Raw genomic sequence first — 17,877 nt, 5'->3', positions numbered from 1 at the left:
CTATCTATCCTCTATCTCTCGGGAGCTACAATGGAACTCAGACAACAGGATCCTGAATGAGACACAATATGTCTTTTTAGAAGCCATACCAAATCCTTCCCAATTTTCTTGCAATATTGCGCCTTTTGGTATGTTGATTCACACACCTTTTTGTGGAATAACAGATGCAATATAAGTCCTCCAGAAGATTCCCCTTCATTAGGGTAAGTCACCATTTTAATTGTGTTTGATCATGTATTTTAATAGTTTAGTAAAAAGATAAAATAATGGTTTTAATTGTCTCAAGCTGTGCCTCCAAAGCTGATGGCCAAAACGCATTGGCTTTTTGACTGTTCACATGCTATAATAAAATTATGTTTTAGCTGACTTCCAATGCACCAGTCTTTTTCCTTTTTATTTTTTATTTTTACATGGAGGTGTGCCTCAAAAAACAAATTAGTTTGAACCTATGCACGTAGATTGGAAGTGGCTAGAAAGTCATTAATTAATGCTTTACATCTACTCTTCTGGTCCCCGGTATGAATCCCAGTCAAGACACTGTCAGCATGGAGTTTGCATGCTCTCCCTGTCATTGCACTGCTTTCCTTGTGGTACTCTGACTTCCTCCTGCACTCCAAAGATATGCTGGAAGGTAAATTGGCCCTATTATGTGTATGTATGCATATGAAATAGGAACTTTAGAGTGTAAGCTCCATGAGTGCTGGGGTTGAATAAATTGTTTTCTCTAATATAAATATCTATAATAAATAATATATTGTATTGTTCTGTTTTTAGATAAACCCATCATCTTCCAGTTCATTGATTGGGTGCTACGTGGAGCATCTCAGGTCATGTTTGTCAGCAATCCTCTGAGTGGACTCATAATTATCGCTGCACTCTTCCTCCAAAACCCATGGTGGGCGATCGCAGGATGCCTGGGAACCGCCGTGTCCACGCTCACTGCCCTCCTTCTCAGTCAGGACAGGTAATCTGCAAATTTTCTTTATCTTCACAATAAACAGCGCCTAGAGGCGATTCAGTTCGCATTGTGCGCTATACAAGTATTTCATTCATTCATTCAAACATAAATTCTAAGAGAGAACAGAAAATAAAAATTCCAAAAAATAACTTGCACTGAGTGAAACTTGTAGGTGACCTTGAGATTTTCCTAAAATCTAGCTGCCTATGTGATTCTGGCTTCAATAGGATTGCCTTGGGTCAGCAATGGATCAGCATGATTAACCTGATTCACCTGATTAACCATGATTCACCTGCTAATAAATAAAGATAGGGCGGTAAAGAGGGGGGTACAGTGAGGGGTGTGGACAGGGAGGGGTACAGATGTTGGCTGTGTACGGGGGGTACGTGGGTGGCTGTGTATGGGGGGTACGTGGGTGGCTGTGTATGGGGGGTACGTGGGTGGCTGTGTATGGGGGGTACGTGGGTGGCTGTGTATGGGGGGTACGTGGGTGGCTGTGTATGGGGGGGTACGTGGGTGGCTGTGTATGGGGGGGTACGTGGGTGGCTGTGTACGGGGGGATACAGAGGTGGATGTGGATAGGGGGGTACAGAGGTGGATGTGGGATACAGAGGTGACTGTGGACAGCGGGGGGGCTACAGAGGTGGATGTGGGGGGTGTACTGAGGTGGCTGTGGAGAGGTGGGCACAGAGGTGGCTGTGGACTGTATTCCTATTATTTACTCTGTTTAAAAATGTAATCTGCAAAGGTGTCTGTGTTGTATAATAAAAATGCAGCTATATACCCCATTAAGAGCGGTGCTCACGTGACCCGCCGCCTCTGTTTTCCTCATCTGACAATTGCAGTGGGCGGGGCCGAGAATGACGTCAGTCTGGAGGGGAAGAGAGGAGGAGCCACAAGCGGTGTTCTTAATGAGGAATATAGTTGCATTTTTATTATAGAGCAGACACTTTTGCAGATGTAATTTTTAAACAGACAATCACTTGTCCACGGGCCAGGTGTCCATGAATTAATCATAGGCACTGACGGGCTGGAGATTTAGTGGCAGTGGGCCGGGTGCGGCAGGGGTCGGGTTGCCCTGCTCTACCCAATACATAAGCATGATGACCAGAAAACAATGTATTTCTCCAGGTGCAGGTTTTCTTTAAACTGGAAAATACCAAATTTGGCCGTTAGATGGCCATTGGTGGCCAAATGTTGTACTTTCCATTTTAAATCTATGAAAATTGGTCAAGCAACAAGGAATAGCTTTAAAATCATTATTTTTTATTTTTTGCCCTGTGCACGGAGAACGAATACACATGGGTACATGTACATTCATTGGGTGAATTGCTATGCAGTTTTTTTTTTCTTCTAATAAATGCATCCTTATGTGTTATTTAACTGTATGTAAAACCTAAATTTTATTTTTGATATGTTTGGCATCATACCTCCATAATATACAATAAGCTAAAAGTGTTTTATAGCCAAAATAAATAACGTATTGCAATAATCAATTAATTCACACAAATGCAGGAATATTAAAAAAGTAAAAAGTTCCAAGAAATTGCAAGGATCCACTTCTGGCCCCAGAACTATACAGGCAACATCAGATAGGAGGTCATTCAGGCAAGTAGCTCAAAGAATCCCTAGCGCGTCGACACAACTAATGAGGAAGCCATTGCTTTAGTGCTCTCAGCCTGCAAAAGAAAAAATTATGTGCTTAAGAATACACTGCTGTGAGACAAGCCCCCACACATTTTGCAAGATACTAAACATACACAAGGACTTGGCGATTTTACACACAAAATAGTATGCATTAGGGCTGTTACTAATAAAAATTTTCGTGTTCAATTTAATCTTCTTTTTTTTTTTTTTTTTAATATCGATTAATCTACTAATTTCGATGAATTATAATTATTTTTTTTAATTCTCAATCACATTATTTGGCTGGGCAGGCAGTGAGTTGATAAATAGTTTGCTGGAATTGAAATGTACACCAAATATGAAGCGGAGTCACCAATAAATGTGTTTTTGTCATTTAACAGGTCTGCAATAGCAGCCGGACTCCATGGATACAGTGCAATGTTAGTGGGGCTGCTGATGGCTGTATTCTCTGCTAAAGAAGACTGGTATGGGTGGCTACTTTTCCCTGTGGCTGTCATGTCAATGGCCTGGTATGTCTTTCAGTCTAATGCAGAATTTATCTGAAGGGCTGGGGTGGGACGTTAATCACCTTTTCAATGTCCATTGTCTTCTCTTGCAGTCCGCTCCTGTCCAGTGCTTTGGGTAACATTTTTAGTAGGTGGGACCTGCCAGTTTTTACGCTGCCTTTCAATATCGCCGTTTGTCTGCACTTGGCTGCCACTGGCCCCAACAATGAATTCTTCCCCACTGTGGATTTTCGGCCTACAGGTGTCGTCCCAAACATTTCCTGGTCTGATGTTGACATACCACAGGTAAGTCTGCTACAGAATGAGGGTTTCCTGTTCATTACAAAATTGCGGTAGTGTGAAGCTCGCTTGACGCAGATATTTATTGGGTTGGTGAGCCTGAGGCCAGAACCTATTCAAATATTTACACATTCTGAACAAGCACTAAATGAGCTTTAAAATAACTCACTTGATATCTGTAGCTGCAAACCCTGTAGGGAAATTCATCCTCAAATGTCACAGCAAAAGCATTTATACTTTCAGGTGCTCAGCTCCTCTCTTCCAGTAGTATCTCAGAAGGTCAGCTCTGTCTGCTCCCCCTTTTCCAGCTGTGACTCAGCAGCGCAGGTTCGCCTGCTCCCCTCCCAGACCCCGATACCCCTTAGGCTCCATGTACATTGCAGCTCCTAAACTTGAGTTTAGGAGCTTTTGGTGTTTTTTAGCCAAAGCTCCTAAACTCAACTCCATACAAGCCTATGTGGTCATGTACCCATAAGCTTTTGGGATTGTTTAGGACCTGCTGCGGTTAGGGGAGCTTCAACCTCTCTCTTGAATGAATTGCCTTCAGGATGAAATGTTTTGACCACTGACCTCAAAATTAGTGTTTTGCACTTTCCCACGGCCGTCGGTCAAAGTCGTTTAAGCGTATATGAAGCCTTAGAGAAGCGACTCAGCAGTTTAGCTCCCTTTGCTGCACTCTCAGCAGTTATTCAGCATCTTGGCTCCACCTAATTCCATCTCCCACAGTCAATTAGAGGTTCAGACACCACCCCCCCACCCCTCAAAGCAGTGTCTTAGCAGCTCAGCTGAAACTGCTCCCCCTACTAGTAGTAAGCCAGCAGCTCAACACCCCCTTCTCCTTCTTCCAGCAGTGGCTCAGCAGCTCATTTTCACAATTTCTCCCTCTAAGCGAGTTCCAATTCTTGGAAAATGTCAATTCAGAAAAAAACTGTGCTCCATCAATTGCCACCACTGTGCTCCATCAAATACTGCCAGCATGCCATATCAAATGCTGTCAGTGTGCCCCCCCCCCCCCCCCCCCGCCCGTCGTCTGCACTTACCTTGTTTCAGTGGAACAGCTCCTCAATGCTCTCCATGTCTTCTCCTGTCCTCTGCTATGATTGGATGCCTGATAGGCATCCAACCACAGCACCTGTCCTTTCAGCCAATCGGGTAAAAGATCCAAGCACCTGATTGAGAGGCGGAACAATGACCGTGGAGAGGCGATTTAGTCTTAGGAAAGTGAATATTCATTCGCTTTTATAACACAGCTGAGTGGCCTGCGAGCACCAAGCATGGCGCTCACAGATCACCATTTTTTACGCCTATTCGAGTATATGGCGGGCACCTGAATAGGGGGTGGCAGCGGCGGGCCATAGATGGATTCATGCATTGCACAAATCTATCGGTGCTAGAGGGGGTGGCAGGAAAGAGTGGGCGGCACTCATGTGCCTTTATGGACCCCCCCCCCCCAGCTGTGGCTCAGCAGCTCAGCTACTCTTGATCCACTCTCACTTATTCCTCAGCTCCCCCCTACCCCTTCCTCCAGCAGTCATTCACCAGTTCAGCAACCCCACTCACAACAGTATGTCAACAGCTCAGCTCCACTCTTCTTAGCAGTGACTCAGCAGCTCCCCTGCTCCCCCTTCCAGCAGTGAGTCGCCAGCCTGCCAATCTTCTAATCTCTAATAAAACACAGAGGCAGTGTAATGGAAGAGGAAGGCAGAGATATCGAAGTTTGCTCTCTGAGCAGCTATAGCTAACTTCACTGCTGAGGATAAATTGTTCCACGGTGCCAGCAGCTACATAGGTCAGTGTGAGGCTTATTTAGAATGTTTAAAAAAACACGACTGTCCAAAGGCTTGTTCACAGGTTTTTTTTTTTAGTAAGCCTCACTAAGAGAAATTCTGCCATGTTTGGCCTCCTCATGGAAATGCTAGTTGCACAACTATTATTCCTATGATCTGGCTCTAATTCTTACGAGTCATTGACCTAATACAAGTAAGCCAATCGCTAAGGTCAGAAGACCTTTCCTGCCAATGTGATCTGCATTGGTGCGTCAAAATATTAAAGCAAGAGCATAGCAGCCAAGAAACTAGTATGTTTGTTTTAAAAAGCTGTATCTTTTATTTATTTTTGTAAGCTGGCAGAAAAGTCAAAATAGATAATTGTTTTCAAAATGGAATGGAATGTGTAGAACACATGGACAGTTATAATATATGTGTTTCAGCTGCTGAAAGCTGTGCCGGTCGGTGTGGGGCAAGTATACGGGTGTGATAATCCATGGAGTGGTGGCATCATGCTGGTCGGTCTCTTCGTTTCCTCCCCCATCATTTGCATGCACGCTGCTATTGGCTCTGCAATGGGGATGCTGGCAGGTAGGTCTAGAACTGCTTTTGGGGTGGGTACTTTCTGGGGGGGGTTTAGATATATCTATATATATCTATATATTTTATTATTTTTTCTCAAGTGCTTCTTTAAATGGATTATATAAAATGTAACGCTAAATTCTACAAATACTGTCTAAATGCAAGAATCATGTATGATCTTACTTGAAATTTGGGGGCATCTCCTTTAAAGTAGTGAATGTGTCAGTTACCAAGCTTTTACTGGTGAACCTTTCTGGTCCATATGTGTATCGCTACCCCCGAAGGAACCGTTACAATTGACTGTTTTTTTTTTTTTCCCCCACACAATCCAGAGGCAGCAAGGCACACAGCAACAGTTCATTCACTCTTGCTCATTGAACAGTCCAATGTATGTCCTTTTTTGGTAGTTTTGCATAGAAAACTTGGGATGAGATTAGGGGTGAAATGAGATCCTCCAAATAGCAGATCAAAGACAATCTTCTGCTTAAAGTAGAACTATAGACTTCTTTCTTCTTCTTCCCCCTTCCTCCCTTCTTCCTCCCTTCTTCCTTCCTCCCTTCTTCCTCCTTCCTCCCTCCTTCCTCCCTTCTTCCTCCTTCCTCCCTTCTTCCTCCCTTCTTCCTCCTTCCTCCCTTCTTTCTTCTTTCTTCTTCTTTCTTCTTTCTTCTTCTTTCTTCTTTCTTCTTTCTTCTTTCTTCTTTCTTTCTCCTTCTTCCTCTTCCCCCCTGTGGGATTTTTTTTTCCACCATCTGTGTCTCCTTGGGGAAATTTACCTTCACTTTCTGTCCCATAGCCAAACAGTAAGTCAAAGGAAATCCTTGGTGACCCCCAGTTCACCAAAACGAGTGGTCCCATTTTAAGATTTCCCCTCTATTACTTTTCTGGGGACAACCCAAAATTTGGGATTTTCTTTTACTTTCACTTTCAAGGATAATGGTAAACAAGTCAAATGGAGAAGCTGAATCTTCTTAAAAGGGGGCACAGACAGCAATAAAAACTGACAAGCATTCTATCCCCTGCCAGTGACCTTTATACAGTAATTAGTGGCTATTTTGTTACCTCTGATCACTGTATAAATGTCACTGGTCCCAAAAAAGTCTCAAAAGTGTCTGATCTGTTTCGCCGCAATATCACAGATCATCACTAGTAAAATAAAAAAAAAAAAAAGAAATTCCATAAATATATCCCCTATCTTGCAGACACTATAACTTTTGCGCAAACCGATCAATATACGCTTATTGCGATTTAGGATACATATTGACCTAATCTGATGAAGACATTTGTTATTTAAAAAAATTCTTGTATATTTATTATAGAAAAAAATTTCAAAATATTTTGTGGTGTTGGTGTTTTTTTTTATTTATTATTATTTATTTTTTTTATAGCGTAAAAAATAAAAACTACAGAGGTGATCAAAGACCACCAAAAAATCTCTATTTGTGGGGGGGGGGGAAGAACATTGATTGTTTGTTTGGGTACAGCATCGCACTACCGCGCAATTGTCAGTTAAAGCGACGCAGTGACGTATCGAAAAAAATGGCCTGCTCGTTATGAGGGACATTTTTCCAGTCTGTAACAGTCTATTCCCTCATAGCTGGGGCCCATGAGGTAGGATGCAGAACAGGTATAGCTAGTCATGTTCATGGCTGAGGACCAGGAATTAGCTTCAAGGTGCAGCACAGAAAGGAGGTTCTACTCAGAGTCCTGGCATACAATCAGTCCATAGGTGCAGCCCCTTGTAGAGTAATCCAGCGCCCAGTCCTAGGGCTCCAGAAACGAGCAGACCTTTCCTCAGGGTGAGAAAAGAGATGATGCCTGCTTTGCAAAGGCATTTGGTGCACAAAAAGTGGATTTATATCCTTTGTTACTATTAAGCCCCTTTCACACTAGCGGAGTCCACCAGCGGATCTGCCGGCTCAGAAGGGGATCCCTTCACTGAACCCCGGCTAAGCAGGTGGATGAAAGGTCCATGTCCACGCTGCTGATGTAGAGTGGGCCGTTGAACGGAAGTGGACTGCCTGTCCATTTCCAACCGACTGTCATCAGATCCGATCCACCATACGGATGGGGAACGAATCCCCCTGATGTCGGTGGGTACAATGGACTCCATGGAGATCAATGGATGGTCCCATTGGGTCCACCTGAAAAACTGACAGACGGGCCAGGATCATACTTCCTATGTAAAAAATCGAGTGAATATAATAATGCAGTCTTATGTGATTTACAAGTTACGATCATAAACAATTAATTAAAAATTGCAATCCTATGCGATACTCCCAATGACAACCTGTGTAGCATACACACCTCCTATATACACATGTTGCATTCATATGCAATAGAGAAATGTGCAACCTTGTGCGATAATTGCATCCTGTAATTTACATAAATCTATATAAAAGTGCATCAATATACAATAATCCATATAGAAATAAAGTGAACCATGTTTAAAGTGCTCTTGTGCCAAATTAGTTTATGCATTAATCTGTGTCTACAGAATCGCAATACAAAGTCCATTCATAACTCCTCCATTCTTCTGGTGCTCATTGCACATGATAAACAGATGATAAAACAGTAAGGCTCGGTTCACACAGGGGGCGACGCGAGGCGACACGACTTGCCTCGCCGCGACCTGACAAGTCGCCCCCGTTCTGTACTACGGAACCGTTCTAAGAGGAGCGACTCGAGTCGCTCCGACTTAGAAAAAAGGTTCCTGTACTACTTTTGGGCGACCTCGGGCGACTTGCATTGACTTCTATACAGAAGTCATTTGCAAGTCGCCGCTGAGGTCGCGGCAGGTCGCGGCGCGGCAAGTCGTGACGCCTCGCATCGCCCCCTGTGTGAACCGAGCCTAAAGTGCTCGTGTCCACTCTTGTGCCCCCCCCCCTTTGGTATATGCGCTCACCTTTGAGTGTGACCTTGCACCTAAGCTTGGTCAAAACACTCTTTTAAACCACCTCTGGGTTTACGGTTGCTTGCAACAGTATTCATATGGAAAACAGAGGAAACTGGATAGTGTATTACTGTTTTCAAAATTTGATTTAAAATTACAATATTCCCTATATTATGGTACTCACATTTGATAGGCGCTATGAGCGCAACACTCTGTAACAAGTCAAACAAATATAAAGATGCTGCACTGGTGTGTCCTATCCCGCTCTGAGAACATTCCACTATCTGGAGGATATTAGTTATGAGGAAATGTTGCGAGCACTGAACTTATTCCCTCTGGAGAAGAGACGCTTGAGAGGTTATATAATTTCAATATACAAATACCATACTGGTGACCCCGCAATAGGCATAAAACTTTTTCCCGGAAGGGAGTTCAACAAGATTCATGGCCGCTCATTAAAATGAGAGGAAAAGAGGTTTAACCTTGGCAAGGATGTGTAATTCCCTTCCACAGGCGGTGGTCTCAGTGGGGAGCATTGATAGTTTCTTGAAACTGTTAGATAAGCACCTGAACGACTGCAACATACAGGGATATACAATGCAATACTGACATATAATCGCACACATAGGTTGGACTTGATGGACTTGTCCTTTTTTTGACCTCGCCTACTATGTAACTATGTCTCTCATACCATTCTGTCCCCTCCCCAACATGTGACGATACCGAGAAATGTCATATCTTCCTCAGGGGGAGTGGCAAGTAACCAAGAGCTTAGGGCATCGGGGTTCAGTCAGGTATACATAATCTGGTGTGACCATATTTTCCATATTTAACCTCTCATAGGTATCCAAAGAAATGGCTGTTAGCTTCTCATTAATCATTGTCACGTTCAACTACAAACAAACCTCTGAGAACTTTAGTACAGGGGACCTCCAAGAATTCGCTATTGTCTGCTTTGTGGCAGCAATGATGGAAGAGAGAAGTTATGCTACTGGGTGCGAATCTCCCTCAAGAGGCTTTAAATATAGATTTTCTGAAATTCATTCAACATTCCTCTGTTTTTCAACTTGCACAATATTTAAACTATTTCCTAGTTTGAAGTGAGAAATGTATATTTTAAAAGGCTTTTTTTGTATTTTTAATACACGCTCAGCACTTCTATGGTGGATTTTTGGTCCTGAAAAAAGCATGTCCCTCATACCCAAAGGAATCAGCCCAGTTTTTTTTTCTTTTTTTTACCATTTAAAAAAAAAAAGAAAAGAACCCTCCTAGTATTGACAATGTGTACTGACAGTTTCAGCACCCTGGAAAGCGCATCAGGAAAAAAGAAAAGGGCATTCATTTGTTCAACAAGAATTGCCCAAAATATTCCCGCAAAGACTCGTCCAAAAAAGCAAATAATAAAAAAAAAAAAACTCGGCCAAATAAAAAAAATAATTTACTATCAAAACTTTACTTAACAAGATTCACCCAGCGAATGTCATATAATAAATAGATGAAACCTTGTCAGAAATATGTGGGCCAATCCTATCAAAAGTTACTTTTATTTTTCCAGTGAATCAATGATAAATGCACCCCTTTCTGTCTGTTATCAACACACAGGAGGTTACAATGGCTTTATTGCTTGACACTTTTGATCTGACAGGGAAAGAATACAAGTAAGTAATTAAACAAAAGAAAATCTCTAAGGCCGCGTACACACGGGCGGACTGTTCGCCCAACTTTGTTCGTCAAACAATCCGACAAACAGTCCGCTCAAAATTTGCATGAACGGACTTGACCACACACGATGAACGAACAGTCCGCTGAAAGCGTGCGCGATGACGTGAACGGCACGTACGACGGGACGAGAAATACGACGTCCTATACACTGCAATGCAACCTTCGCCGTGTAAATCCTTTCTGAGCATGCGCGAAACTTAGTTTGTCGAACAAGCCTACACACGAGCGGACTGTCCGCTGAAACCAAGTTTCAGCGGACTGTCTTACGGAAATTCCGAAAAACTTTGTTCGTCAGACTGTCCGCTGAAACTGCCCGCTGAAGCCCACACACGAGCGGACTGTCCGCTGAAACACTGTTCAGCGGACAAAGTTGGGCGAACAGTCCGCCCGTGTGTACGCGGCCTAAGGGTTCACTGTTATAACAATGCAAGAGGGGAGATTTAGATTATGATAGATGCTCACTTGTGACTGATCTTCTTCAAGCTGATGACTTTATGTGTATATCTTAAAATATAAAAATGACTATAGTTTCTCCTCCAAAATGTTTGTTGAAGCAGCATATTCCTATTTTCTCAATGGATCTCATTCCTTTAGGATTAAGCATTGCCGCACCATTTGAGACAATCTATTTTGGACTGTGGGGCTATAACGCGGTGCTCGGCTGTATCGCAGTAGGAGGGATGTTCTACGCTCTCACCTGGCAGTCCCACCTGCTGGCCATTGCTTGTGGTGAGTATAAAGCTAAGTAGAATTAAGTAATGCATATTTAGACTGTTCTATGAATCCATGCATAATTCAAAGGAGAGAACATATCTATGAAGATATAATGGTGTTCCACTCTTGTTCTATTCACCTAAACGTGAACGCTACAAAAATAAAAAAAAGCCTATAAGAGAATTAGTCCATCCAAGGTGATTTTTAAGTTACAGGTGGACCCTGGCAGGCAGCAGTGGCCCGTCTGACCCCTAATCTACTTGCAGGGTGCCGGACGCATGGATTCCAATAGGGTTTTATTTTTATTTATTTTTTGAAGCACATGATTAGAACCCGTGGTTCCAATTGGCTTAAAAAAAGGATGGGCTTGGGGAGCAGAGCACTGTGCCCTGAGCTCACCCAGTTGTGTGACAATAGAGAATATTCCCTATTGTCTTCCTGATTCTCCTCCCAGCCGATCAGGAAGTGGGTCCTGAGACCCGATTGGCCAGTCTTAGGACTCCTGGCCAATTGGGTTTTAGGACCCACCTTCTGTTTGTCCGAGAGGAGAAGCAAGGGCCCCCGGAGCGAGGAGTAGTAGCTGGAGCGAAGAGCAGCAGCCCTTTCCTGGATCCTTATCCTCTGCCTCCCAAGGTAAGGAGGCCTCTAAACGCTGCCTTCCCATCCGCCTCACGCCGGGGGGAAACACCGTCTTCATGTCTGACTCGCACCGGAGGGTGGAATTGCTTCGTCCCATCCATCTCCCGCGGGGGGGGCGTTGGTTTGCTGACCCCCCCCCCCCCCCAAATATTGAGCACCAGCCACCACTGGACCCTGGTATGCTAAGTCAGTGGGTAGGAGACAATCTGCAACGCCATACATGCTTTTAAATAGGTCCAAATTTATTGTAACTCTATAAAAGTTGAATATATACAGCAGATGTTAAGGTGTTTCAGCCATAATGGCCTTGTTCACAAACATAAACGTTGTGAACAAGGCCATTATGGCTGAAACGCGTTAACATCTGCTGTGTATATTCATCTTTTATGGAGTTGCAATAATTTTGGACTTATTGAAGAGCATGTATGGAGTTGCGGATTGGCTTCTGCTCGCTTACTTTGTTAGTAGTGAGCGACTGTGCATTCTGCACCCGACAGCTCATGAGGGTCTCCACATAATCTGGTGTAATAGCACCTTTTTTTTTCTTCTATGTTAGGTCAGCCCCTGATTTCTTATATATTAACCCAGACACCATTTATTTCTAATGATAAAAATACAGTACCTAATATACTCACAAATGGTAATGAACAACAAGCTCATCACAAGTCTCCATGAGAACAACCAGAACTGATAAGCACACCTCTAGATAAACTTTGGAAACTGTCACAAAGTCCTGCAGATGCTAACAGGTTTTGAGGGTGCCCCCACTTTATTCAGGCACCCTCAAAACGTGATAGCATCTGCAGAACTTTGACATCTTCCCAGTTCTTCTAGAGCAGGGGTCTCAAACTGGCGGCCCTCCCAGCTGTTTGTGAAACTACAAGTCCCATGAGGCATTTCAAGACTGACAACTACAAGCAGGACTCCCACAGGCAGAGGCATGATGAGACTTGTAGTTCTGCAACAGCTGGAGGGCCGCCAGTTTGACACCCCTGTTCTAGAGTCATGCACAAAAGTTTTTATGGTTCTTCTGGAGATTTGTAATGAGCTTGTTTCTCATTACCATTTGAGAGTATATTACCTATTTTATCTTTTCACAAATATAGAATCTATTAGAAAAAAGGTATATCAATAACAAGGGAAATACGTAACATATAAGGCACTTATATATTACAAAGATGATACAATCTCGTCTGTTATATAGTAGCTACCCAGTAAACAGACAGCATTATAGTGGTTATATAGTGGCAAAAAGAGGCAGTAGTTGCATCCAATAATGATAGTAACCTTGATCAAGCAACAGATCAAGTGAAGTCGTCTCATAAGTACCATAGGGAAGGTGAGTGGACAATGAATGGGCATAGGGACATAAAGAAGAGTGTTTTGGGCGTTCCTGCCCATCTTCGCGTGTCCCACACTCCCAGCTCCTCTTATAATTTTTCCCATAACCTAAAATAAAAAAATATATCCATTACTAATAGAGGAACACCTCATAATGGGCGAAGCAAATGTGTAGACCTAGGAACTGAAGAAGATATTCTTAGGGGTGCATCTGCCAAGTACTAAAATCACTTTTGCGTGGATTGACTTTTTAAGGGCTCCTTCACAGCACAAGTCTCGGTGGGGGAGATTTACTAAAGCACTCAAAATCTGGCACAGCTGTACATGGTAGCCAGTCAACTTGTAACTTCAGATCGCTCAGTTAAGCTTTGACAATAAAACCTGGAAGCTGATTGGTTTCTATGCACAGCTGCACCAGATTTTGCACACTCCCGTTTTAGTAAATCCACCGCACTAGTAGGCTGCAATGTATGCACTTTTTTTGTGCATTGAGTTGGGTTGTGGCTCGCTGTGTCGGGCAACACACTTAAAATAGGCTACACTGTACCCCACAAATGGAAAAACAGGTGTGTTTCGCTGCAGTGCATGTTTGTTGTGAAGGTTCAATGGGGCGCTATGAACAGTCAATGGCGCCACATTATTGCACCACAAGTGGTGTGAATGGATCCTAAAAGAAATTTACTGAGAGCAAAATGTAGACTTCCACTTCTGAGGTATCCTAATGTCGGCTACTGATTGTATTTTATACTTATGAAATTCAGATTTAGTTTTTTAACAATATTCATATAACTAATATGATCCTTTTTATATATTTCTCTTTTTTTTTTTTTTTTTTTTTTTTTTGTAGCTTTGATGTGTGCCTATCTAGGAGCAGCATTGGCTAATGTGATGGCAGTGGTAAGTATGCTTGAAAAGTAATTACAGGGAGCCTAAAATCACACTCGCTGTATTTTTTGTGTAGAATATTTAAACTCCATGTTGAAAGTAATTAACTTAACCCTTCCAAGTTCCAGGGCAATTAAAACCTTTGTGACCAGACCAAATTTAACATTTTTGGTATGCAGTGGTTTACTCAACAAATAAAAATAAAATTATATTATATATATATATATATATATATATATATATATATATATATATATATATATATATATATATATATATATATATATATATATATATATATAATTATAAACACTTTGCATACCCAAAATTCTTTTTACAACGTTTTTAAGCAAATATGGACATATAGGTCCAACTACGGAAGTCTATATGATGGTCTGTTTAGATACCAATACCAGGCACGTTTATATAATAATAATAATGGGATCACCTATCCTGCCATATAGGGTTGTGGGCAAAGCAACAAATTTCCTTTTTTAATATCTCCCTCCCCAACAACACATAGTCACCTTTCTTTTACCCTCTTCAGCTGCTGGGAGTGAAGCAAATACTTTGTAAACTCCGAGCCACTCTAGTCATAAGGCCAATTGCCAAAGACTGGCTTTCCTTATTCCTGGCGGCTGAATAAAATGGTGTGGGAGCAAAGTGAAGGTCAGTCGGCGCTGCTGGGGGAAACATTAAAACCAAGTGGTTTGGCTAAAACTGTAGTTACGCCTAATGTATGGATATATATACTCTCCTTAACATCACCTACTTACCTTTTGCCCACCACTTAAAGATCTCACAATTGGTAGCAAGACCTACTAACCACAGTATGCAACAAGGGGTGAAGGACTCTGTCTGTGTTTACTGAATAAGGTAAGGGTGGCACAGTGACTTAGTTGTTAGGAATTTACGCCTTGCAACAGCATTGGTGTCCTTGGTTCAAAGCTAAGATACTATCTGCATGGAGATTGCATGGGTTTCCTCCTGGTAGTATGTTTCTCTCCACACTCCAAATATACACTATGTCAGTAGGTTAGTTGGTTCCTGTCTAACTTGGCCCTAGTATTTGTGAAAAAAAATGTCTATGCACAAGTGTTACCATATTCTGTATGCCAGTCCCAGGTTATAAAGTTTTTTGTGAAGGTTTAGAAAAGAAAAGATCGGGCAACCTGCCGCATAATATAATTGCCAAAAAAATTCTATGGAAGAGACTTTCACGCATATCAGATGTGATGTTCAGAGAGCTGGTCCATATAGTTGAGTATAGAAAAAGGTGAGATTGCGCTATGGCTCAAACACAATGGGTATGAGCTTCCTCTACCTTATGTGTCTCAAAAAACTGAGTATAGAAAAAAGGTGAGATTGCGCTATTGATCAAACACAACTTAACCCACTTTTACACTAATTTTGGTCCATATAATTGCCAAGAGTCAAACTCTTAATAGCTGAATGGATATATACATATATGCTTAATACGGTTGTGATAATAAGCAGTTAACCTACTTCATGGGTTCCACCATTGTGCTTTTGGATTCATTATCTTTCGCTCTCTTCCAGGTTGGGTTGCCGTCTTGCACTTGGCCGTTTTGCTTAACGACACTTACCTTTGTCCTACTGACCACAAACAATTCTGCCATATACAAACTGCCTCTGTCCAAAGTCACCTATCCCGAGGCCAACAGGATCTACTATCTGAACCTAAAGAAGGAAAAAAAAGAACCGTGTAATGCCTAAGCACAAACTCTGGTCCATTCTAGCCAAGCATTTTGTGGACTACTGCATTTTTTTCACCTTATTGCGCTTTCCGCGTGGACATTTCCGGCTCATCTGCAAATGATTAGACCTCTGGGAGAACTCTTCTATCATTCTTCATGCAGTCTAATGCACATATTATACACTCACACTGCAAGCTGTGGAAAGCTGGATCACATCAATATTCTGAGTACTGAAAAATTCCTGCCGTTCTATGTATTATTACAATTTTCTTGGAGAGCTAAATATATTTTTGAATGTTAAATTTACATTTTCTTGCTAACTTTTATCTGTTGTAGTTATTTTTAGCGCACACACTGCCAAATTTAGTACAGAGGCATGTAAATATTAAAGTGAACCTGTACTCCAGTTTATACTTTTAGTGCCTAAGAGAAGACGCCTACCATAACATTTATTAGCCAGAAATGCCCCTTCTGTGCTACGCTCTGATTTAGTGTCACCTTGTTACTGGGGTCTGACTTTATATCTAAACTCAACCATAAAGAGTGCTCTTACTGGTCGCTGAGTTCCTCTCATTGGATTGTGAAATGGCAATTGACAGGACATAGCTATGAGATCAGGGAAAGTCAGACTGCAATAACGAAGTGAAGCTAAATCTGGGAGGGGCACAGAAGAAACTTATTGTAGATTATACAAAAAAAAATGAAAAAAAATAGATATTATGGTTAGTTGTGCATATAGAGTACTGCCGCAATGGTTGCCCACAAAAGTTACATTTCTTGGCAGATAATGAAAATCATAGCTTGAAATAGAATAGAAAATAACAGATATATATATATATATATTTACATACTTACTCACTATATTGTTTGTTGGGTTTTTTTTTGGGGGGGGGGGGGTTTCACTAGTGCCTTCCCACATTTGCATGCAAACCATGGTGTCCTGAAAAAGTGACAGTTACAAGGGTTGTGGCAAACTATAATACTTATAAGGTTACAGGTGCATTTACAGCAACAATTTACCATTTAAAATATATCTTTAGACTAAACCTTTTTTTCGTTTTGGAGAGAGTGGGAAAGGGTTAGACCAGGCGTCTCCAAACTTTACAAAGGGCCAATTTATTGTCCATCAGACATTAGGGAGGGCAGGACTGTGGTCATTGAGAGGATTGGTGCTCCATCATTGGTTTCACTGGGAGGACTAGCACCCCCTCATTGTGTTATTGGGAGGAATAGTGCCCCATCGTTGATGCCATTGGAAGGAATGGTGTCACGAGGGCTGAATTCAGCCCATGGGCTCTAGTTTGCAGGCCCCAGGGTTAAACCATCTGTCAAGATTTTATTGCTGGCTGTGCTCACAAGGGGAGATTCACCCTTCTATTTGTACTGGGGGTCCTTTATCACCTAGAAAGACAGTAAGAAGAATCCAAAAATTTAGAGTTTAGAACAAGGAACACCTGCTCCAGGGACAACTGTTAAAACCCAAAGAGGGAAATCCCCCACTCACTTAGGGGGACTTCCTTTTGCATCCCTGGGACAGGAAGTTAAGAAAGATTTATCCAATGGTACACAAATAGTGAAAAATAAACTGACAGGGATTTTAATGCTTCCTTATTGGATCCAGAACTAAAAAAAAAAAAAAAAAATTTTGCCTATACATACACTTTAAAGCAATTATTTCTATTTTTAAAGTTCTATGGTTCCCCCCCTGTATTGTATTATAAAAAATGTGGCCAAGCACTGCAAACTTCTCCATGTTCGAGCAATATCTCCACCGGTTTCTTCTGGGTGGAATGACAGCCAGCATCAATCAACCAACTTCCTTTGAGCTTAGGCTGTCATGGACACATCCCCTGGGTGAACACACTATTACACAGCCTGGCCTCACAGCAGCTCTTGCATTTCATTACAATCAGGAGAAAGGATAGTCCACCTCTACCACTGAGGAAGAATTGAAAGGGCCTGTAACATCACCAGACTGACCTGGTCTTGCAAGAAAAAAGGTATGGATGGGTTTATGGGATCTAGGGGAGTTTTAAAATATGAAAAAAGGTAGGGGGCAGGTGTTTAACTTTAAAAAATATTTAATTATACATGTAAAGTTCACCATACACTGTTTGTACAAAATCACCATATAATATATGATTGTATACACTTAATTTTAAGCCTAGTACATACCACTAGTTGGGTTGAATGAAAAAAAACTGCCGACTCCGGTCGGTGCCGCTGTGCT

At 42.0% G+C, this 17,877-nt stretch overlaps 1 protein-coding gene across 6 annotated transcripts in view; it reads left to right on the top strand.

Annotated features, from left to right (window-relative positions):
• The window catches only part of SLC14A1 (solute carrier family 14 member 1 (Kidd blood group)), an 86,677-nt gene extending 69,137 nt beyond the window's left edge, over positions 1–17,540 (top strand). For 4 of the 6 annotated variants that reach the window (XM_077463078.1, XM_077463076.1, XM_077463082.1 and 1 more), the window contains exons 3-10: positions 530–631; positions 775–964; positions 2,986–3,114; positions 3,204–3,396; positions 5,600–5,747; positions 10,945–11,079; positions 13,892–13,941; positions 15,490–17,540. In XM_077463078.1, coding sequence (XP_077319204.1) covers positions 530–631; positions 775–964; positions 2,986–3,114; positions 3,204–3,396; positions 5,600–5,747; positions 10,945–11,079; positions 13,892–13,941; positions 15,490–15,666 — 1,124 coding nt within the window. In that variant the 3' untranslated portion in view covers positions 15,667–17,540. The remainder of the gene's footprint in view (positions 1–529; positions 632–774; positions 965–2,985; positions 3,115–3,203; positions 3,397–5,599; positions 5,748–10,944; positions 11,080–13,891; positions 13,942–15,489) is intronic. The other 2 variants (XM_077463080.1, XM_077463079.1) reach the window with 1 other exon arrangement.
• The last annotated feature ends 337 nt before the right edge of the window (positions 17,541–17,877 follow it).

The sequence above is a fragment of the Lithobates pipiens genome, unplaced genomic scaffold, assembly GCF_037356315.1.
Source record: "Lithobates pipiens isolate NorthernLeopardFrog02 unplaced genomic scaffold, aLitPip1_a1.2 Scaffold_3, whole genome shotgun sequence".
Lineage (NCBI taxonomy): Eukaryota > Metazoa > Chordata > Amphibia > Anura > Ranidae > Lithobates > Lithobates pipiens.
The sequence above is the reverse complement of the archived record's forward strand: the minus strand, read 5'-3'. Positions and strand labels throughout refer to the sequence as shown.